Consider the following 25088-nt stretch of genomic DNA (forward strand, 5'->3'; position numbering starts at 1 on the left):
CGACATCATTGAGCCATGGCTCCAGTTAGTTCTGGGGCGCACGATCTTTTGTGGAGCAATGCGGTCTACAATACTGGTGCAGGCGGAAAGGAATCGTGCTGTTAAGAGATCAGTGTCTAAAGAACACATAAACCCACTATAACTGCGCGAGTTGGGCTTGAGTACACGACTGTAGTAGATTTGTGTACATGTTGAATAAAGTTAACCTCTTAACCTCTGGCTTAAGTGAATAGCTTTTCTCCAGTTCAGCTTTACCCAAATCTTAAAGCTTCTCAACTCTTTTTTGTCTTTTTTGTTGTATTTTCATCCTCGTTTTTGTTGATGTTTTGACAATTTGTTCAAAAGGTTTTACATTTGGGAGACTGGAGAAAATGTGCTCGGTTCATGTGGGGGTTAAGAGGTTAAAAGCATCAAGAAACTCTAAGAACTCTTTTGCCTGGTGCTTTGAAGAGCAACACAACATGTACAGTATATTAAATGTAGCAAGTCTTTTACATTCACATATGTACAGTATATTACAGAACATTTTCCTCTAACCGCTTGTTCTCAGTTTGTCCATTGAGGCTGCGGTGGTTCACTCATTTCCTTTTTTCTCTTAATTGACAGTCAGTCAACATCAAAGTGCACACACTGAGCTGTGTTGGCATAAATCAAAGGTTTTAGGTTGTGACAGGCTTCTTTTTGTGTTTCAAGCGTTCATTATGTTATAAAATTAGTGTGCCGCATAGATTGTTTTACTTTTATGTGCTGAGGGACTGTCATTTCTTGCAAACTCGGGCCAAAGCTGCTAAAAAACACAATTTTATTGAATTTGTTAAAGGGACTATACAGAGTTTAAAAATGTTAAAATTAGACCTGTTCACCACAACTGCCTCTAAAATCCTGCACTGTCACTCAAAAAGTTGTTACTTCGGGTCCGAAGTGCCGTCATGCACGAGCTTAATATATAAGGTGCAGTTACACATATGACCTGAGGTGGCAGTAGTGAGTATAAAATGGCGAACTTGCATCCAGCCCCTTTAAACATTGTCTGTTTCTTTGTCAGCCTTGAGACTAAAATCAGCAGTAGCGTGTTTTTGAATTAAAAAGTCTGTATCAGTTGGATTTAAATTTTTATAAAATTCTATTGTAGGGTTACATTTTGTTAATGTTAAAAAGGAAAAAACACGCACATCCAATCTAAATAGTGTGCAGGACCAAAGTAGACTATGAAGATAAAAAGATACATTTTGTTAATGCCATAAAGGCTGGAGTTGCCTATTAAAGATGAGCAAGTCAAAAATTTCAGCACACAGTGAAAAAATAATGGCCCACTTAAAGATTAAAGGCAACTTGTCTTTTATATTTAACAAAAGCACTGCTGCTTATCAATCTGAGTGAGTGGGGGCTCAGACCCCCAGCCCTCTGCTGCCTGTGCTCCGCCCCTGCTCTTAAATTCATTTTTGACTGTGAGGTGCAGACTCACAGGGGTCTGTGAAGTGCGGACTCTGGCTCTAGTCAACACTCAGCACAACAGCCTCCGTCTTTAGTCAGAACACTTGGTCTAATGTTTGATTTAGCTCTTGTAACAGTTTGATTGCTGCACTGTGAACAGTGCGTCACGAGTTGAGTCACAGTAGTAATTTGCGCTATTGAAAGACACTAATTACGGATTTATCAACTGTTGGCAATAGAGGATAGGTTGGCCGATGCTGAACTGGGGTGAGGTCGGGAATCAAAGGGCGCACAGCGAGCTCTGAGTGCCTGAGCTGATGCTGCTGCCTCAGGGCAGGGATCAGTGTTTTGGTGACAGTGTTTCCAGTCTTGAGCGTTGAGTGGTCTGGCTGTGGGCGGCTGCGTGAGCTCGGAGCAGGTCTCTCTTTCTGAGAATGAGAAGCACAAGGAGAGAACACGCTTTGGCGTTTCAACACTCAAAGATATAAACCTGAAATCAAACCAGGACCTGTCTGACTTCTGACGTGATGTGGCTGTGAAGGAGCAGTGACAGAGGCCGAAGCCTTGTGCGAGGAGCTCCAATTGACTGTGCATAACGTTAAAATGAAGCTAACGGTAGCTCCACAGCCCACACAGTGATTTCCGGTTTTGATCCAGGACACCAGAATAAAAGCTCACAGCTCGTCCCAATCACTAGTTCAGCAGGTACAGAACAAGAATATACCGCTCTGACTTAATAATAACAATAAAAAGAGGGGAAACTAAGCTACATTTTTGCGATAGGGACAGGTCTTTTCAGAGCCAGGTTTCCACTTGTTGCAGCGTGAGCAGATAAACAGTGGCTTTTAGAGGATAAATCTCCTAATAAGAACTTAAATAATTAAACAGATGCACAAATAAACAAGTAATACAGCAATAGCTTTAGACATTTGCGCTAGCAGCAGAGCAAAAGTTTGCATTTAATCTGTTGTACAAAAACAACACACCTTAGAAAAATGCTATGTTGTCACCGATCCATGGGGCAAAGGGGCAAAATGTCCATTAACATCCTAAGTATCATCACAGCGACTTCACCCTGGGCTGAGCTTTAGAGACGAGGAGCATCTCAGGAGCGACAGTGGGCGAGCGAGGAACACCAGTGAGGGGACTCAGGGGAGAGAAAGTGCAGCTTCAGAGTGAGGACGGGACGAATTTACTTTCGGCTGAGAGACTAAATGTGTTTTGTCTGTCAATCCTTAGGCATAAAGTAAGTGATAATTAATTAACTGCTGAACTAACGAATGAGACAGTGCTTTTATTTTGCCGTCCTGGATCATAACTGGAAATCACACCACTGTCTGTTTTTAATCATACAAAAAACAGAATATTACAGAATATTACATTAGGATTGGCCATGGTCTTACAGCATATAAGCCTGCTGAAAGTGTCCTGATCTTTATGAGCCCCCGAGCCCTTAGGATCATACTAACATTCCACCCCCCCTTACAGCGCCTATGGGTAAAACTCACCAAGAACGACCCTGCATCGTTTTAAATAAAGTTGCAAACCTTTAGAGCAGTTGGGTGGCGGCCACTGTGAACTCCCTCTCTCTCTTCACTGCAGTCAAACCGAGATTCATTAATCAGGAACTTTGAGAGTCGGTCTGCACTGCTTCTAATGTTTCATATTTTCACTAAGTGACGACGGGAGATATTTTATTTTTCCATTGTGCTAAATGACACCCTCTGCGCTTCTCATTCAAACCATGTTACAAGTCAGATTGGGTCTTGTATGTAGGAGAGGATGAATATTTATCACAGAGGGTCAGACGGAGCGAGGGAGGAAGAGGACATGATCAAAGGCAGAGATGGCTTTGTTCTAGAGACGAATAGACAAATGAATGGAAACACAAAGGGGTGAGGGAGGCCGGGGCTGCAGAGGCTCCAACCAAGGGATAGTGGGATTTGTTTTAATTTTGGACTTAATGAGTTGCTGTTGCAAAAACTATTAATATCTATTCTGTCTGAGCTGCAGTTTCTAAAAATATCACTTTAACAAAGACATTTTGTGCAGTATTTTCTCCCACGGCGGTTGTTCTCGAGAGGGCATCAATCACTTTCAAATATAAATGTTAAACTGTATTTGTATTGAAGTGCTGCATGTTGATCATTTCCTGTACCTTTACCACACAAATGCAGAGACATATTTTTCACTGGTGGGTCAGTGTGGTCCTGTTTTTCTGCTGATACATTTCTCCATGTATCCCAGCATTTTCGTGGCTTTACAGCAGATTTACAGAGAAAATCTCCCTTCATCTGCGTACGCCATCGCTGCTCATGACATCAGACTTGCTTTCCTTCCCCTCTGCACTCTTTACTTTAAGGATTCCCGTCTGAGGTTTTACAGCTATATGACAGATGTGAGGAATGCTGTATAATATTAAAAAAAGTAGCACAAGTTTTTTCCTAGAAGATTCAACATAAAATCACTTGTGCTCAGTGGAGGAAGTATCACCATGATTTTCTTTCTTTAAGTAGGCACACAGGAGCACTGTATTTACAGAAGTGAAAGTGACAGGTCATTTTGTGCATGGAAAAAAAGGAGGCACTTTCAATCACAGTCAACAAAAAGGTTTAAGTGTTTCAGTATTTTAAAAAGAGGCAGCAACCTCCCTCTCTCTCGGTCCAGCTACATTTTTTGCCTTTTTCTGTGAACTGCGTTTGTGGTTTCTGTGTTCCCCATTGTTTTACTGGATGCTTTTGTTCGTCTGTGCTGTGTTTTTGTTTGGTTCGGTGGAATTTGAAAACAATGGTCTTGAAGAAAGCAGCTTTTTAAAAGTAAACAAAAAGCCATTTGAGACCTACAAATGTCTTCTTCTGAGGCACTGCCCCCTCCACACCTGCAGCCCAGGTGTGGAGGCGTCACAAGAGGAACTACAGGAAATAAGGAAGGGACAACGAGGAGGTATCCAGGCAAGACTCCCAGCGAAGCCTCACATAGATACAGACGGCATCTCTGGAATTGTCCATATATGGTCATTTTTGAAAACAGTTAAGGGGGAAAACAATTTTGAAAAAATGTTAATTTTCTCTAATTATTCAAAAACTGCTGTAACAAATGCTGAAATATGAATACAGTTTGTACTAAATAAAGATGCAAAGACATGGGGAGGAGCAAAGTGGTTCTACAGCCCATAAATACATGAATAACGGAGAATGCTAACATGATGCTACATGTTAGCATCGGGCTAATGCTAACGGTTAGCTAGCGCTAGCAACAACTGCGTTTTTTTCACTTCTACTGCACAATCTGCTGTGAGAAAATATCCATATGGGCCCGATTTACACTTGACTTTATTTATGTGATAAATAAGTTGATATTCCACCAGAAAATGGCTAAAAAAAGACGAAAATTGTGTTTCTCTAAAGATTCTATTTTCCCCCTCGGCGAAGCCACGCCCCCTTCTATGACGAGATGCCGTCTGTATCTATGCCTTCTGTTCCTACTTTGTTCTGGGTAATGGACGTTCACCATCCATCCATCCATTTTCTTCCACTTGTCCGTTGCCGGGTCGTGGGGGCAGCTGTTGGAGCTGCCCAAATCACATTGCACCAGCCCCTATGGCTCCTCCTGCAGGTGGTGGGTCCACAGAAGGACGGCCTCATAATTAACAGGGCCTGTTATAAGGGGCTTCTGAACCGCTGTTTGTCTGACCCGTCACCTAGGACCAGTTTGCCCTGGGAGACCCTACCAGGAGCACGAAGCCCCCGACAACAGAGCTCCCAGGATCATTCAGGTGCTCAAACCCGTCCACCACGTTAAGGTGGCGGTTCCAGGAGGTATGGACGTTCACTGGAGAATAAAACAGATTAACTGCTAAACTCTTCCCAGAAGATGGTGAAAGACTGTTGTGGAGCGGAGGGAGCTGTGCAGTGCAGCACAACACGCTCTGAAACAAAGAGACAAACCCAGGAGGCGGTGCACCGTCTCAGAGGATCAGAGGAAACTGAAGGTTTTCTCCAGGTGCTACGGTTTCCCCGACCTTTTATAAAGAACTGTATTGAATGTACTGCTGTTTTTTCTGACTTTATTATTAAGTAAAAATACCTCAAATTTTTTCTCACTACATATTAGAAAAGAATTTACACAAGGTAAGACTTTATAGAGTTTACAAATTACAAACACCGTAAGGGTAAAATAGATGCGTATTAGAAGTTATCACGGATAGTTTCCACCTCTCTTGGACTTATGTTGTGAATGTGCAGTGGAGTTCCTCTGCTCACACATTTTATCATAGGGGAACAAAACTTTGTCTGGCCAGCATTATGTTTTTGTCAGTTCCTCCTGCTCTGCTAGAGGGAATTGAACCAGTGCTTGTTGAGCCAGACAGCAGCTGAGCAGTCTGCCAGCTCCCATAGTGTGGTCAGTTTGAATCCTGTCCCAAACGCAGGCCAGACTCCACCAAAAACCTGATGTTAGTCTGCATGCGGAGCACATTTTTCAGCCTCAGCGCTCCTGATGTTAGTCGTACAAGTGAATTTGATTTTATTTTGTGGAAGGAATTTTCATGGCATTTCAGCTTGTAATGATCATGATACTACGTATGTTTAAACACTGTCAAGATGATCATAGCAGCCAGCAGGACCTTCTAAGTCAATCGGCTTGTGTTGAATTTTTGGCACTTTAGGGAATAAATTAGATCTATATTTTTTACTGAAATTTATGAGCAACAAATTGGCAGCTTGCACAATTATATTCTGTAACATTATTAAGGGTCTTTACTCAGTCTACCCCCTTTATAGTCCAGTTCACTATGTTTAGATTTCCACTGTTGAGGGATTTTTGTGGAGAGTATGAACTATACTAGCCTGGCCTTAGCCATCCATAAACGCCGGTCTGGGTCTGATCTCAGGGGCCGCGTTACATCGGTTGAATTTCAACCTACCAATCAGCGAGCGGGGGAGGCGGGGCTTGTAGGTGACGTCAAGCATTTGCACCACATTTGCTGGTGGTAGTTTTGGCAATGGCGGCGGATACGAAAGTAATGGAAGCTCTTCAATCCGTTCTCTTCCTCGGCGGACCGCATATAATCTTAACATAAATATACTATTGAGAAAACATTTTTCCAAGAAATGAATAATATTGAGCTGTGATTTTAAAATGAAAGCCAGACAGGTCTGTTAAAAAAAATAACGGCTTGCAATTGTATTGTGCTTCTCAAATCTGTGTCACAGGTTTCTTAGACTTCACTGTTGTCATTATATTGTAATCATGATTCATTCACTCCACACTGTGGTGGTAAGCTACTAATGTAGCCCCAGCTGCCCTGGGGCAGACTGACCATTTACCGCGTGGCTACAATGTGTTGTTTATATCAAATCTTTTATTATGTCAGTGCCCTCTGCTGGACATGTGTGGAATTCTTTCCTTTTTTAGACTCAAGTTGCCCCCTAGTGGCTGGAATGAGCATACTGGTTATTTCCTTAAAAAATCATAACTCTGCACAGGAATGGGCTAGAGACTGATCTAACCGTTTTTTTGGACATCTCCGGCCCCTGACTCTACACGTCAGGGGCCGGATTAAATCTTCTCGTGGGCCGCCAGCTACATACATGCATACATACATACTGTACATACATACATGCATACATACATACATACATACATACATACATACATACATACATACATACATACATACATACATACATACATACATACATACATACACAGTTTGGAGACACTTTTTATGGTTTGGCCTTCTTTATTTTCAACACTCTTTACACTGTGTGATTCTCATTGAAGACATTAATCTATGAATGAGCACATGGGATTATGTAGGAAACAACTCAAAATATGTTTTAGGATTTAAACTTCTAACTGGAGATTAGGTTCTTGTTTTTTTGTTTGCCTTTTTCAAAAAGCAGCAGATTTAGCATTTCTGATTCATTTGCTTTTGTAAACTGATTCGCAACTGGAGTAAAGGCAGAGTCTGAAATTATATTCAAGGTGCTTTTCAAATAATCAACGAGCCATGAGAAAGCAACGACTACACAGTGAATGCCACATACTTCTCTGGGTCACTTGATAAAAAAAACATGCTTTGTGTGCAGTTCCAGGAAAAGGGAGCTTTAATGAAGGTTTCGAGTGAATCTAACGGATTTCTATTCTCCTAATACAACTCGGCTTAGAGACTGCAGCTCAAATTTACAGGGAAAACTCTCCCTCTAAAACAAACCTGGCAGAGACACAGTTTTATTCCCAAACCTTGTTCTGTGTAATTCACACTGGGTTGCCAGGAAACAGCTCTGGTCCAAACTCATTACTCTTGCAGCCATTATCAGCACAGTCAGGTCTCTGCTCTCTGTAAGTGCCCCACCTTCCCTAACTTCTCTGCTGCTTTGTTATGCCCAGGATCAGCCCGGGACACAGGTCCAATCGACGGCTCTCAGTCTCTGTTAGTCAGACTGTTTGGATGTTTAGGTCAGTACGATGTCGTTTGCTGAAACTTGTTGGAGCGTTTCGTAGGATGATGATTTTGAAGTCTGTGCTTTGAGGAATTTCAGAATTTATGGCAAATCAACTCCTATGTGAATGGCCTTCATGAAGGATGCTTTTCCTGATAGAATCCTCTCCAGCAAGTTTCAGGATCCAGTGTGTGCCATAATAATAAGAATTATACAGACTTAATACATGTGGATGTTTGTCTGATAGAAGTACAATTTCAATGCCACTGTCCTAAATCGACACAACCTGACCAAAAAAATATCACCACCTGGATCTAAGTAGCATCCTGAATGTCCAGGTTATTTCATCAATGGATTTCTTCTTCCCTGATGGCACGGGCATATTCCAAGACGACAATGCCAGTCAACAAGTCAACAAATAATGTATTTTACAGAATTTAAAAATACATCTATTACATATCGCATGCTATACAATAGTCAGGGTGGAAGCATTCATTTTAGCTCACAGTCTCAATTAGCTTTGGTGCTTTCTGTTGTGAGAGTCTATATCTATTTATTGTATCTTGTGCTTTTGCCCGCAGTGGTTTGGTGACCTGGTGACCCCGGTGTGGTGGGAGGACGTGTGGCTCAAAGAAGGATTCGCACATTTCTTTGAGTATGTTGGCACCGATTTTCTCTTCCCAAAGTGGAACATGGTGAGTCAAAGTTTATTGCTCCTTCTTTTGCCCTTTAATTTGAATTAAACACTTTTTTTAAGACTCCAATTCACCCCTGCAAAGGTTTAAGCAGAGCTGCAATTTTGACTATCTTTGAAAAGTCACTGAGTTTAATGTTTTGCACCTCTTAGACTTGCAAAACCAATCTAGAAATACAAATACTGCATTTGTGAAAAAGATTCAGGTGCCAAGTTTTCTATTTTTATGTGACTGGTGATGGACTCCAGTAATCTCATGTAAATAGGCTGTGAAACGAGGTCAATGATTTTGGAACATGTCCAATAGATGTTTTTCGCACCAAGAAAACACTGTTCAACTCTATTGTCAGTCAGACATAGCCACAGTTTTCTAAATGTTGGAAAGCACAATATTGTCGCACTGTCTTAAACTTTCAGCTGCAACAGCTATGGGTGCCATGCTTCTATGTGTTCTTTGCCTGAGTCATTGTTTTGTTTTAACAATTTTTTTGTCCTGGAAATATAAGTGAGCCGAACCAAGGCACCTTCATCAACTACAGATTGTTCATTAGCACTGATATTTCTCCTTTTGGGTAACCTTTGCAACTGCACAAAAAATACAACAACAACAACAAAAATCCACAATAACACAAAAGCATAAGACTATATATTAAAAGGACTATACAGAGTTTAAAAATGTTAGAATTAAGTATTTTCCTCCCCCTACATGTTCCAACAATGTCCTAATATGTAGAATGAGCTCAGACCTGTTCACCACAACTGCCTCTGAAATCCTGCACTGTCACTCAAAAAGGTGTTATTTCGGGTCCGAAGTGCCGTCATGCACGCGCTTAATATAAAAGGTGCAGTTACACGTATGACCTGAGGTGGCAGTAGTGAGTATAAACTGGCTAACTTGCATCTAGCCCCTTTAACTGTTGAGGCAGGTGTTTTAACCATAATGCCTTATTCCCTCATTTCTTGATAACTAATGTGTACATTGTGTGTCAGCAATTATTTGCCTTGAGAGGATATTCGAGATGATACTTGAGGTGAACAATATTACTAATACTGAGCAATACACTCGAGCCTTAAGGCCCACTACAGCCACGTAATGTTGCTGGAATATCAATTCACCTTGCTGCATCTGCGTCTGACAAAAAAGGAGCAGTTTGCGAAACGTACTTATGTTTCAATTTAGTTTCTTGCAGATCTATAAGTGTGTAAAGGCTACGACTCATGACCCCTGACCTTCCATCCTCGCGCAGATTGATTGGTTTGTTGTTTCTTCCTTGCCAGAACTGTTTCCCTGCTGTCCCACAAGCTCAAGTGTTCAAGAAAACATGTATTTTTCAGTATATTTTTCAGTATGTAAACAATTAATTCAGGTAATCACAAAATACATAAACCAGTTTTCTTTCTTATTTGTTACATGGAAACACCATTTGTGTTTACAGGCCACGCCTAAGTAAGGCATGATTTACTTTCTGTTACAGCCTGTTATCTTGGCCATGCATGCTGCTCATCTGTGAGCTACATGCGGCATTTAAATCCCCGCTACCATTGTTACGCTTGAATGGGTGCGTTAATAGAAACAAAGTGATTTTCCAATAACAAGCACAACAATGATAAAGCGGCCCATTCCTGATGAAGCTATTCATTTATAATAAAGGCTTTTATTTAAAAGGCTGTTTCTGTCAGCCCAGTCTCCGGGCAGCGGGGAACAAAGCCAAGACTCGGAGGTCTCTTAACTGAACAAATAGGTTGCAATGCATGAAGCACTTGGTTTTATTGCACTGTTTATCAAAACACAAGCGCTCGGGCTTTCAAAGCAACAACTCCAGATGATTTCTGTGTCATCGAAGCATTTCTTTTTTTTCGTATCTTGGTGATTCCAGAAATATTTGGTCCTAATGATAATTTACACATTCATTTCTGATGAATGAATAGAATCCACTTGAAGTCTATGTTTGTTTAAACATTGAAGATGCAGGTGAAATGGGTCTAGCTCTAAAACAATGGTTCTCTCTCACTTAAAGGTTGGTCGCAGAAACATTTTCAGTGGGTTGTGAGCCTTTTCTTATAATAATTAATCTTCATCATCTAAAAGGACAAAAACATCTGAAACTGTAGATATGGCTGTTGTTTTGGTCATAATTTCAGGTTCATAGGTTTATGTAATATTTATTCAATTACTATTTTATGGGAAAAACCCTAACTCTACATGATATAAAAGAAAGTTCTCACCTGGGTCGCGACTTGCCATTCTAGGATTATGGTGGGTCCCGGCACTGAGAACCCTCACCCTAGAGTGTGACCTGCTTAACCACTTGTGCCCCTGTGTGTGTGTGTTCTTGTACTTAGGACATTGTGAGGACCAGTGTGAGTTTTTATAACCAACAGAGTGAGGACATTTTTGAAAAGTGAGGACATTGGGTGGTCCTCACTTATTTGAAGGACTGTTTGAGGGTCAAGTGGTTTCAGGGTTAGGGTTAGAATTGGGCTAAGATTAGGGTTAGGATTAAGGTTACGGTTAGGGGGTTAGGGTTCAGGGTTAGGGTCTGGGTAATACATTATGTCTATAAGAGTCCTCAGTAAGGTCGAAGTTTGTTTTGTTTTTTTTCTTGTCCTATGTTTCTGGAAATTGTTCATGCAGAACCAATCTGACCAATGAGAATTTTTTTTTTTTTTTAATATAAATGTGTCAAAATGATTCTGTTAAAATCCAGGCACCACATAGACGATTGCACAGAAAAAAGTTGCCAGACGAGCGCTGGGCTATCCGCTCTGTATGCCTCTTATGGGTCACAGCAGAGGGCAGACTAATGGTGCGTTCCAGACAACTGGTAACTGGTATCTTTCCCACTTGAAAATTACGACTTGCGACCTCAGAGCGTTCCAGGTGAATAAACTCGTATGTAAACAAAACCGCTAATGCTACAACTGTTAGCTCATGCGATGCTAATGTTATAGGAAAGTTTCTCCAAACCAGATATAATTAAAAAACATGTGACATAGCGTTATGTAACGTTCACTTCACTGAAGCAGTGGTTTTGTTACAGTTTTATCATTACGGGGCGCTGCTCCACTGGGGGCCGCCATTACTGTCTTCATCTAGTATACGAAGACAGTAATGGCTGGTGAGTTTACAAGTTGTAATTACCAGTTCAAGTGATGTTCCACGGCATTTTTCCAAGTGGGATTTACCTGGAAATGTGTTTTTTTGTTTTTGTTTTTTTCCAAGCAAAAACAACCTGCTCATTTTTATGCAATATTTGACCAATCAGCAGGGCCCTGATGCTCACAATAAAAACAACAACAACAACAATCAAAAGGGGCGCGGGAAGAAGCTGTTATCCAATAGAATAATAATAATAATAATAATAACAACAATAGAAATAATGATAATAGCTATAATCATAATGATGAGGATGACACGTGTATTGATGACTATTCTTTGCATGTTTTCTTTATAAGGATGGCTAATGAGGACAGATACAAACAAACAAATCAACAAGTTCTTTAAGGGAAGTACTGAAGCCATTCATGCGTCACTTGAAAAGGCTGAAGCGGTCGTAAAAGTGAAAGAGAAGATGCTGGCCGGGGCTACAGCAGCTGTTGTCCTCGGTGAATCGTGTACATGTGTGCGCGTATTGGCCTATTAGTCGCGGGTCCACATGTGAGTCCATCTGGTTCACAGCTGCCATATGTGAACTTCAGGTGAATGAAAGGGTCGACTAATTAAAGGGGATGTCTCATTTAGTCTCATTGCTCCTCACCAACTCTACTCTGATGCGCAGTGCCACTTAGCTCGTTTCACTAATGGCATCATTTATCGTGGTCTCCTGACTCTGTCTGTTTACACGTGGCTCTGCGAGGAAAGCCAGAGCCAGACAGCATCTTAATAGAGATTTGTTTTTGTAACACTGGTTTATTTGGTTCAAATTCGGTGCATAAATCATGAGAATGTGCTATTATTGGATTGCTTTTTTTCTTACAGCACAGTAGTAATAACCCGGTAATATGCAGGGAATAGCTTGGTCACTATGCCCTGTTTCATAAAATTAGAAATAACTACACAGGACTAGGGTCATGGCTACGGTAATGATTAGTTATATGAAATAAAATGTGTGACCTATTTCCATGTAATTACCATAATTGCCATGTTATTATGCTGCTATTGTTGTGATTTCATCCCATTATCATATTGCTGTGTTGTACTTTATTACCTTTTTTTTTTTTTTTTTGGGAAGGCGCTGTAGTGTGTGGTTTCCGAGTGCTTGTAGTTGGTTTGTTTATCTGAAATTTATGGCTGAAACATGAAAAGAAATTGTGTTTACCTCTAAGTTTAGATCCTAAGTGATTAAAACCTCACCCTAATCTCTAAAATCCATAGAGCCTTCATTTAGTCCGATCCCTGCTGATAGTGTACATTTCAAAGGGAGTCTCTTTAATACTGTTCATTAATGGCTGGAACTTAATGGGCTGACAACATATTGCTTAACAAGATGGAACGTCATTAAAGGGAAATCTCCTTAGTCAACACTGTAATCCATGAATCAGGCTGCGCCGCACATCCACAGAGCTCCCAGATCGCTTGGTAATTCAGGCAAAGTTTGATAAAGCTCAACATGTTTGCAGAGAACTGGTGAAATGAGTTGAGGGAACTATATAATAGAGTGGTGGAATAAAGCCGTGTGAAAATGTAAGCTCAAACAGTAAGAACAAATGGATAAATGGATGTTTCTGCAGGAAATTAATCAAAAGTTCGAAATCCTTTTTATTTATTTTATTTAAACCTGCTGCTCATCCAACAAGAACATGTTGACAACTCTTGTAATGACTTTATGTTGAACAGGTGCAAAACCAATAAAAATTAAAATGTATATGTATTCTTAGTTTCTTACATGCTCTAACTTTCATATGGGACCATCTTTTCGCTTTTTACAGGAAAAGCAGCGCTTTTTGACAGATGTTCTCCATGAAGTGATGCTATTGGATGGTTTAAGCTCGTCCCACCCCATCTCACAGGATGTCCAGCAGGCCACGGACATTGACAGAGTTTTTGACTGGATTGCCTACAAAAAAGTAAATACTCAGTTCCTTTGGTGCGAGTATTAGGACTCGATCATTAACACTGTGATTGCTTGACTGTTAAAGGAGCTCATCCTGTTCCAGAACAGCTCCTCCTTCCTGAAGGCTTTCCTCACCTCTCCATCTCTTGTTAAGCTTAAACCTTTCACCTCGAATTAAAGACATTTGCCATTGCTACATTACAGCCACACGGGCTGCACAGACTTTCTTTTTGTCTCTTTATTGAAACAGCTCCACAGTGAAGGGGAGCAAAAGGAGGGGTGCGGCTAGCGGGAGATTGTGTGAAAACCAGGGAGCCAGCCAAAATACCCAGCAGTGCAGTTTTAGAAGAATATAACAAGAGACAGATAACGGAGACAGAGAGTGATAAAGATGTGTTTGAGAATATGTGTTGGAGAAGTTGTAGTGGTAAACTTTGGTTGTGTTTGCAGGGAGCTGCCTTGATCCGGATGCTGGCTAATGTGATGGGACAGCCACTGTTCCAGAAAGGACTCAATGTAAGTCAGACTTTAAGTTGTTTACTGTGACATGTTCCACACTTATCTGGACATGTCCAGGCCGGCAGAGGTTCAGCTGTGAAATCATTTCCCTTCAGAATGCCAGTCCACAAGTTTTATGCTGAGCTTACAGTGGGGCTTTGGCAGTGGGAAAAGGTTTGCTGCAGCTATTTAAACATGCTGCACCTACAGCCAGTCTCTTTTGAGAAGTCACTGTAGTTCAAGTTTAATATTCTTCAACCCAATGCAGATGTGCTCTTAATATTGATTATTATAATCATGAAATGTGTTGATGAGCCTTTCCCACAGCCAAACGCCCACACACTACACGTCCTGATTCTTATGCAGAGTCTGTCACTGACCTGAAACTCACTGAGACTATTTAAAACACTGCTGAACCAGCAGCACTCTCCCACAATGCATTGCTTCTGTGAACACTTCCTCTGTGGAGCTGGAGTATGGAGCTTTTACAGCAATTAACAATATAATTAAATCATTGGGAAACTAAAAGCATTAGGGCTATCCTAATTTATAGTCATGAAAAATGCATCCAAAATGGTTGTATTTTTAAAAGAAGTGCAAAAGAAGACCTTTCCTTACAGAAGAATCCGCTTTCATTGTTCATTAGCCAAAAGAAAAGGACACTCAGGTTCAGGTTCAACATAATGAGGCATCACAATGTTTCCTTTCATATGAGAAAAATAATGGCGTAATATAGACTATAGTGTTTTTATTGTGTAACTTTGTTGCCTTCACTTTGAAATGTTTTAATCCTAGAGAAACTGTTTCATAACAGAGGAGTGAAAGTTCAATCACAAACTGTCAAACAAAGGATATTTTAGTGAAAGTCTGTGGTGTAGATGTGATAGACTTAATATTACACATCACAATATTACACATTGCTTTTTGATTAAACAGTTGCTTTGTGTTTATTTGTTCTTGTGCAGTTACAGTGAAGTTCTCAGATCCAGTCAATTATAGATATACTATATCGTACAGTCACAGGCAACTGGGCACTAAACCAAGAGCAAAGTGTAATTTTCCTACTCACTTTGGGACGTAGTTACACATTTTTAAACAAACCATTTTTTTCACCTTGCACACAATCTATTTCCCCTCATCCAGTTTATTTATGTTATTGTATTTAAACCTGACCATCTTCTCCAAGCTCCTCAAGACATCCCAATTCCCTCGAATGGAAATGAGTTTGGCCCCAGAAAACAGACGAGGTTGAACTTGGACAAATGACTAGTTGCCACGCTATGACAGATTGCCTATTTTACAAGACAAACACACTGCAATTCCACTGTTATTGTGTTTTAAAACGAGCTCTGGCTGGATTTTTAGTTTCTCTACGACCCCAGAAATTGAGTCTCACGGCAAGAAAACAGCTGGAGGTTTTGCCTCTTATGTTTCTGTACCATCAGATACCGATCTGCCGCTCAGTTTCAATTGAACATTTCTCTCTGGAAGCAGGCCGGGAAAGTATGAACATAGCACTGAGGCATTCCATTTGTAGCTTACATAACACTGACATAAGTGAAAGACTGAGAGACAATACTTGTGCTTTTCAAATTGTGCAATACTTTTGTCAGTCAAGTCATATAAAAATGTACGAATTTCAGAGCACGGGTTTCAGAGCCACTAGCGCAGCACAGTGTATTGACAAATCATTGCTTTCACTATATTAGGATATAATATACACATTTTGAGCTTACTCCGCCTAAAAAAATAAAAGAAAGAAAAGTAAGTAAATAAGTAAGTAAGTGATTTATTTGTCATTGTACAGCCCTACAACGAAATAGTGTTCAGGTGTTAGTCCTGAGCCGCTGCGACTGAGCCGCGCCACTGTGGATCTGACCAGCATGTTCTTTGAGGTAGAGCCTGGCTGGCTGCACTCTGACTCCTCTGATCCTCTGAAACCGTGCAGCGCCTCCTCAGCTTGTCCCCGTTTCACAGCGTGGTGTCCTGCACTGGTCAGCTCCACCTCCTCCTTCCTCTTCCTCCTGCGCAGCTCCCTCCGCTCCACAACAGCCTTTCACCATCTTCTGGGAAGAGCTTAGCAGTTAATCTGTTTTATTCTCCAGTGAACGTCCATTAGCCAGAACAATAGAAGGCATGTGTGGCTTAGCCGTGAGTCTCGCCCAGATACCTCCTGGTTTGTCCCTTCCATGTTTCCTGTAGCTCCTCCTCACTGTGCTGCAGGTGTGGGAGGCTCTTGATGCCTCTTCAGTGTCTCAGGAGAAATCTGTAGGTCTCAAATGGGTTTAGCTGATAAGCTGCTGTTAACCTTTAAAACGCTGCTTTCTTCAGGACCATTTTGGACTCTCAAAGTAAATTGGCTTCAACCTTCCTGATTTAGTTTCATTTCTTCATCATCTTGTTTTGACACAATTAGATGAAAAATGTAATGAAATTGAACAAGCTGGTCAGGAGGGCCAGCTCCGTCCTGGGCTGCCCCCTGGACTCTGTGGAGGAGGTGAGGGACAGGAGGGTGTTAGCCAAGCTCACCTCCATCATGGACAACACCTCCCACCCACTGCACGGGACTGTAGAAGAGCTGTGCAGCTCTCTCAGTGGCAGACTGAGACACCCTCAGTGCAGGACGGAGCGCTACCGCAAAGCCTTCATCCCCACTGCTGTCAGACTGTACAATAAGACTGTGAAGTAACGCCGACTGTAACAAGTGAATTTCTCCTTTGTGAGATGAATAAAGGTTTATCTTATCTTATCTTATCTTAATGCTTAATCTTGTTTAAATGTGAAGGATCACACTTGAATTAATTTTAAATATTGCAATATCATTACCACACTATTCAAGACAGTATTAGTAGTAAGCAATATGTTTTTCTCATATTGTGCATACTATACTTGTTTGCATTTAATAGCAGTTATTTCAACACGTGCACTATGTATCTCCTGTCTCTCTTTAGGATTACCTTCTGAGTCACATGTACAGCAACGCGGCGCGGGACGACCTGTGGAAAAAACTGACTCAGGTAACACAGCACCTCTGCTCATTACCTCTTTGTGCAAAAAAACTCACAATGCCTGCCTGTTACAGTGCCGCGTGACAGTGCCTTGCTCATTAACGTGGACTCAAACCCGTGACCTGCCCATGCTCAGCTGGGACACAGTAACCTCAGACGCTCACAGATGTTAATGATAGAACAAGTGTCTCTAATGAGGGCCGCGTAATGAGGCGGGGATTAAAAAGGCCCCTGTTCCTGACTGACATGCGGAGATGAGCCTCACTTTGTTGTTTGTCGCACACGCAAAGGCAACCCACTAATTACAGTCGTCTCTGTTGCCTCTGCTGATTACACGAGAGATGAAGTTCTGCTGTAATGAGCCCCACCTCGCAAATTATCTGGCAACCAATCACCCCTCTAATCACCTGCAGTCCATCAACTCTGGTTAAGTTCGTCCCAGCTATCTCACAAGGGCTTCACATGACAGTCGCTGAAATGAATGCCATTCAAGCCCGCGTGTCATTAACTACGCCATGTTTTTCGATCAGGCGATGCGTTCAGAGGGGCGGGACATTGACATCGGGGAGATGATGGACAGATGGACTCTACAAATGGGATACCCAGTCATAACCATCAGTAAGAACCAAACGAAGCAGCTCCCGATGCATTACATCACAGTGAGCCAGCAGCACTTCCTGTATGGACAGGATACCAGGCACAACAACCACAGGTAAGACTCCTCCAGGGCATTCAGCACTTTTCATTTGACTGTAGGCAAGTTTATTTGTCTCAATGCACACTTTAGACACAAGGCAATTCACAGTGCTTCACAGTTATATAAAATTTTAAGAAGGCAAAATTAAATAAAAAAAACATCTATTCATTGGAGATGCTGGAATCAAGTTTCATGGTAACGTAATTTAAACAATTTGTCCAGCAGAAATAAACAGGCGCATCCAAATGTAGGTAAAGCTGCCTGCTGGATCCAAAAATGAAGCAGCAGAGACAATGTAGGAAGAGGATCCACACAGCAGTAGTAGGAGCTCCCAGGTTTTTATTCACACCATTTAAAAATTTAACCATTCAACAACATGATTTAAACACACATTTTGTTATTGTAAACAGTAGAATACCCGTGTTTAATCTCTACCAACAGACACATACATTTCTCCTCATAAACAGGATATTTGTTTGTCGAGGATGTATTATTTATAATTGTAAACACATTTTTGCTTTTTTTTGCTTTTCTCCGTCATCAAACACATGCCTGAAGTGGTGATCAGTTTCTTTTGTTTGATTGCTGTGATGACTAATTCTGCATATTTAGTCCGGCATTAGCTCTCTCTTCTGCTCTCACCGAAATATTTCTAAAGTCCTAAAAGCATAATGTTGAACTTTGAACCACCACAAATGACAAAGACTTCATCATTATCGCTCTTCTACTTGTCTCTTCTACTCTTCATCTCATTGTTTAAACTCTCTATCCACAAATCACCCCTTCTCCTTAAAGCCACACCGCACAGAATTTTACCCAAAAAAATATTTATATTTATTCATTTATTTTATGACATGTCCGGAGTTGGATTAATCTCTCCCTTTTAATATGTCGCACGTTTTGTTTTTTATGGACAATTTGGACTCTTCATCATCAGATGTCATTAATATTATTATACTTTAGATATCATATTCACTGCTGCAAATGGAGGGGAAATAAGCCTTCCTTTCCCTGTTTTATTAATGAATTTAAAATGTATTACAGCTCCCTAAGAACTCTAAAAGACTGGAAAACTGCAGGGGCGATCAGCCACCAAATTTCAAAGTTGCTTTTATTTTAAAGCAGCATTAAGTAACTCATGCCCCACTGCAGGTGTCGTAGCATGTTATGGTTTTTTATTCATTGTCCATGAGAGTAAATACTACGCTGACAGAAAAGACAAAGGGAGAGAGGGATACTGTGCATCCAATTGAACAATAGAGATCATTTTTTTCAGTCAAACTTGGCTGTAAATACTGTTTAAGTGGTGCAAGCCCACAGTTAGTTTTGCCCGTTAGCCTGTTAGCTTCTTCTTTGTGATTCCATTAGTGTGTTTTGGGGCCTCCGGGTCGGAACAAGGAAAGCTGCAAGTGTGGTTTTCTGGCCAGAGACACCGGGGCGGAGTTAAGACCCCCAATCATCCCATCAACACTTATATTACCCCCAGAGGGACTACGAAAAGGATATATTATGGTAAACAAGTTACTTAGTACTGCTTTAAAGAACATGCTACAAAACTATAATTTTTCGCTTTCATTGTTTTTAAATGTTTAGTACGCCCCCTAGCTTTGTACACAGTCTCTATGAGAGTTTGTATCTTTTTTTCTATGAAAAATCATTGAAAAATACCTCATAAATGTATAAAGATGTGCATTTGCTGTGAGCGGCTCAGCTCTCCTAAGACATAACTGTAACTTTACTGGGAATAGGTAAGTCTCCAGCTCATCTTCATGGAGATGTGGACTAATGTCAGCAGAATTTGAGATTTAAACAGGTTAGGTCCTCATCCAAATCCATTCTTTGATTACCCACAGCAGTAATAGCATTTTCAGTGTTGAGCTGCTCATTAGGAGCATGTTATGTACTGATGGAATGTTCAAATATCCAAAATGTTACGCAGTGTGTCTTTAAATATACTGCACACATACGAAGTTGGTCGTGAGCAATGCAGTCAAGGTCAATGCATTCATTTGTAATAAAGGCCAGTGTAGCCAATAGAAACCAAATCAAAGGCCAACATCTTCCAACTGCTTATTCTATAAACTCCTTATCTCTTGCAAAAAAATCACATCATAATCGCAGCACAGTTTTAAAGATAGGCAGTGTGCTGGTGTGCAGGCAGTAAGTAAACAGTGGTGTTTTTCTTCTTTTATATTATCCTGTCCTCATTCATATCATTCATTCACACCTCAGCAAGCATCACGTTTGTCCTCACTGATCAGGGCTCCGAAGTCTTTTCTGCACATTCCTTACCACCTTTACATCATTTATATTTCATTTATATTTGAAACTGCGGATGTTTTATTCAAGTCTTTCACAACCTCTGGAGTTTATTCTCTTTGCTGTTTTATCGACCCACTTTTCTTTCTACATCAATAGTTCATTTCCTGGCTTCCTCTTGTTTCGGCTTATAATTTCTGTAATTACTGTTTTTCAAGTGCACGTTCTTGTACAGCACAAACTCTCCTTTGTCGGTTTGTTTTTCCCATTCCCATGAAAGTATCTTTTTTCCTTGGGCATTCGTGAGCCAATGAACTGCGCTTACTGTTATCTGTGCATTGATCAAGTTGAACTCTTTCTGGTGAAACTTGAGAAGCCCCACTGACACACACACTCAGGGGTTTCTCATAAAAACAAAATGTGGGGCTGTGGTTTCTCGCTGAACCTTCATCACTGTGTTGTAGTCGCGGTGGCGGCAGCTGCGGTGAGGGAAATCAGAGGCGGCTTGTGGATCCTGTAAAGCTGTATTCAAGAGCACAGTGGCCCCGTGGTGCCGCATGCTGTTCGCCAGATTTAGACTTTCTCTTTTCTGCTGGACACATGTCGGGACACTGTGGTCAGACAATCAGAGCTTTGTGGATAAGAAGAAGCAAAGAAAGGCATAGGAGGAAACAGAAGAAAGTGACAAAGAGGCCAAATCTCAGAAACCTCTTATGACCGTCACGATCTTGTAGTTTTTGAGCATTTCTGTATAAAGATAAGGAACGTCCTCCTCCATTGTGACAGCAATCTACCTTTATTGCCATTGCTTTCCTGGGACAGAATGACTAGACTACACAGTGCCAATGACTGCTTGGATCAGTGACATGCTGGGGCCTCATTTCAGCCTGGAAGTTTTATCACTTGGAGCAGCCCTTTTCACTGTCGGAGGCTTAGCTCACTAAGAAAGTCTTTTACCTTCAGATCACAGACTTTGAGATCGCACCCACGGAACTTGATGACAATTTCTCGCCAGCAGACAATAGGCCTACAATATTCCAAGTCTCCATAATTATTCAAAACATGAATAATAGCCACAGTTTGAGGATACTACTATGAGCCTTTGGTGGAGTACACCCTGGAGAGTTGATGGTCAAGATGATACAGTATTTCCACACAAAGAAAGACAATGATTGGGTGGTATTTCATCTCCCACTGGTGTCTCTGGCCAGAAAACCACACTTTCCACTTTCCCTGCTCTGACCCGGAATCACCAATACACACTAATGTAATCACAAAGAAGGAGCTAACAGGCTAAGGGGCAAAGCTAACTGCGGGCTAGCGCCACTTAAACAGTATTTACAGCCAAGTTTGAGTGAAAAAAATTATCTCCATCCAATTGGATGTACAATATCATTCTCTCCCTTTGTCTTTTCTGTCAAAGGGAGAGAGGGATATTGTTCATTGTGCCGCAACCCAATTACACAATGGAGATCATTTTTGTCACTCAAACTTGGCTGTAAACACTGCTAAAGTGCGGGCTAGCCCACAGTTAGCTTTGCCTGTTAACCTGTTAGCTTCTTCTTTTTGATTCCATTAGTGTGTATTGGGGCTGTGGGTCGGAGCAGGGAAAGCTGCGTGTGTGGTTTTCTGGCCAGAGACACCAGGGGGAGATGAAATCATCATCCCATCAACACTTGTATTACCCCCAGAGGGGCAACGAAAAGGATTTATTAAGGTAAACAAGTTACTTCTTACTGCTTTAACTACTTTGGTTAAACTCTATTTGGAAAGGGCTGGTGAGCTACTGACCCCTCCCATATAGGAGCAAGAAAAAGGCATTGTGGGTCAAGGCCACAATCATAGACAATAGAATGAATATACTCTGTCTCCTCACTCCTCCCCGCTTGCCATGATGACAATGTCGAAAGAGAAATCATGACGGATTTACAGATTCCTCCTACCCACCTGCAAAGTTCAGTCGTAGCCGCGCCATTAGCTCTAATGCTAACGGCCTGTCAATCAAAGTCCCGCCCTCATTAGTATACGAGATTTCTCAAATGTTCCTTACAAAAACCAGCCTGGTCCCTTTAATTGTCACTAACCCAGCGTTATCACTGGAGCAACATCTAGAAAGTTTAAAAAAAAATTAGGCACCAGGCTTAACAATTGTTTAGAACCTGCGTAAAGTGCAATGCTTTCTAATAGAAAACTAGCTTGTTTTGCTGCCCCTATGGAGGTACTACAGCCATGGTGGGCAATGTCGACCTCTATCGTCGCAGTCATAAAGCAATGCAACCAGCGGCAATGGCAGCATACATGGAATCAAGCCAACCAACTTTGCTGGGAAGCCTCATACGAAACATGCATACAGAGTTGGTAGTGAGCAATGCAGACATGGTTAAAATGTATTTGACCATCATGGTTTTATACCTACACCATCTCTTGCCTTATATAGTGCAATAACACACAGTTGTTTATGTTTATTGGCGAGGCTCTGTGTATTAACCCATTGTTTATTCTTGACTGTGGGACTTTTAGACTAGATCTTTGCAATCTGTGCCATTCATCTAATATACACGTGAAGCTACAATCCTGTCAGAGTAAGTTTGGAAACGTTTCAGGGTGCTTTAAGATTGTGAAAGTGTAGAGGTGACATTACAAAGACTGCCGTTTTTGTTTTTTTCACATTGCCTCGTTTTGATTTCTTTCCTCCCACCATCAAACGGGCGTGACGCTGAAGGAAATAAACGCTCTTTAAAGACGAGAGCAGACAATAACACAGACAAGGACAAACCGGGGGGATACTGAGGTCCACGTCATGATACCGAGAAGAAATCAGACTGGATTTGTGTCACAACCCAACGCTGAAAAAGGGAGCAGAGAAGAGAGCGGATAAACACCACCTCATGTAATAAGCTTCCTTTAGATCCGACATGGATTATAATTAGTTAGGACCGGGATATTTATGTCCCTGTTTTCCTGAAGCAGTTATTCAATTAATGTCAAAGATAAATGATTAAAACGCAGCTTGAAATCAGCAACGCTGTTTTGATGAAACGAGAGACGAGGAGAAAATGTTTGTTCCCAAATTAAATCAAGCACTTTTTCCTAATTTTTCCGTGCCTCATCTCATTGCTGATGCAACCAAACGTGTATTGCTACTATTCTGAGGATGCATTTCACTCTCACAACTCCGAGGCATTTTCTTGACACAAACAATAATTCAAGTGATGCTACAAAAAATACTAAGGCTAAGGTGTCCTAAAGTAGTGAATTAGTGAAAGCCTGAATGAAGCATACTGAGATCCATTATCTTGTATGCATGTTTTTCCCACAAACTGTCTTCTCCATTTCATACAATATAAAGCTTATTGCTTATTGAACTTTACTGTCAATCACATGGATTTCCGAGCATTTTAGTTGCTAGGCAGCCTCATCGATCCCCCGTTTCCCCGGTGACAGATAGTGTTGAATTAATTGTGGGACGGTTGCATCGCTTGACCCAACCTGATTTTCCACAATGTGCAAATGGACGAATTGATCACAGTCTGAAACACTTGGTTCAAGTTTGTTATCTGTAATTAAACTCCTTTTAATTGAAATACCAACGAGACCTAACAGCTTTCAGTGGAAGTCATGATTGCATGTGTAATTACTCAATCTCAATTTTGAAATGACTCAACCTCAGATTTATACATTGTTTTGCAAATTGCCTAAAAAGAAAATAAATTAATTTTTAATGTACAAAATCTCACATGGGAATTGAAGCTATAGAAATATTTTTTATAGATAACTTTTAGAAATTGTGCCACGGTATGTGTTACTTCTATGAAGTTGCTTTCTAAATATAATTAGTTGTTACTGTAAGGGAATCAAAGTGAATTGTGCTTAAGAAGTGGGTCATGGGTCTCTGTGGCTCCAAACACATCAAAGGCTTTTGTCTTTGACTTTACTTTTTCATTCAGTTTGTTCCTTGCTGTTTTGAAGCATGTTGCTCTCTGTAATTCCGTTTTTCCCGAAGTATGAATATAATGATTTATACTTTGCCCAGAAAATCTTGAACTCACCGGAAAAAAGTAAGAGATTACCTGACACAACATGTATTTCATTTAAATGGAAACATGACAGTCTTTCTCTTCCTCTTGAGTCTAGAGGAAGAGAAAGACTATGTGACTATGTGATATGCTCATTGTTGAGTCATTTTGTGATGGACTTTTGGCCCCTTCCCTCAGAACTGCCACACACGACACCTGTGTCTCCAGCACTTACGCTGCTGGAGACACGTGAAGAGGAGAGACCTGCTGTATCCTACCTGTTCATTCAGTGAACTTTTTGTTATTACTGGGAAATCCATTGTTGGCATTCATTTGTGTAGATCACATTCTTTGCTTGACCCTGTTAATGTATAAGTGAAAACATTAAATTTACATTTTGGATGTTAATTTAATAACATCCATGATTGATCTGAAAAAGGTTTGAGAAACACTGATCGATTGAAATGTTGAATTGATTATTTAGTTGATACTTACTCTGTTGAGTTTAGTAATTTGCTCAATTTTTCTGTTTCCTGTCCTGTACTGATGTCACTCTCCTCTCTCTAGTTTACAGTGGCAGGTGCCGCTGACGGTCGTCGTGGGAAACGCATCTATGGTCAGCAGAGAGCAGCTAATATGGATCAATAATAAAACAGGTATAAAAATGGGCACTTTTACAAAGTAGGAACCCACATTACACAGCAGTGTACACAGACAAGGCGGGTGAAGTGTCTTCATCCACAGACCTTTGAATCAGAAGACAAACTCTGTGCCAAGTGAGTTAAATCTCTCATGGGCTGATTATATTCTCACCCTCACTGATAGATCTATTAAATACCCCGTAATAAACTACATCCACTATTTCTTCTTTATTTAGAAAAAATACATGTCTTTTGTTGTGTTGTCTCTGTAGAGTAGTGCAATTTGTGAGCAACCAGGGGCCTCACCTCACTACAGAGCTCTCCAATAAGAAAGGCTCAGA

At 40.9% G+C, this 25088-nt stretch overlaps 1 protein-coding gene across 1 annotated transcript in view; it reads left to right on the forward strand.

Annotated features, from left to right (window-relative positions):
- The window catches only part of trhde.1 (thyrotropin releasing hormone degrading enzyme, tandem duplicate 1), a 154803-nt gene that overhangs the window by 106052 nt on the left and 23663 nt on the right, over nt 1-25088 (forward strand). The window contains exons 6-11 of the mRNA XM_079551519.1: nt 8462-8575; nt 13504-13641; nt 14079-14144; nt 17078-17143; nt 17665-17846; nt 24674-24762. Of these exons, the coding sequence (XP_079407645.1) occupies nt 8462-8575; nt 13504-13641; nt 14079-14144; nt 17078-17143; nt 17665-17846; nt 24674-24762 (655 nt within the window). The remainder of the gene's footprint in view (nt 1-8461; nt 8576-13503; nt 13642-14078; nt 14145-17077; nt 17144-17664; nt 17847-24673; nt 24763-25088) is intronic.

Source organism: Gobius niger (genome assembly GCF_951799975.1).
Source record: "Gobius niger genome assembly, chromosome: 2".
In the NCBI taxonomy this organism is placed as follows: Eukaryota; Metazoa; Chordata; class Actinopteri; order Gobiiformes; family Gobiidae; genus Gobius; species Gobius niger.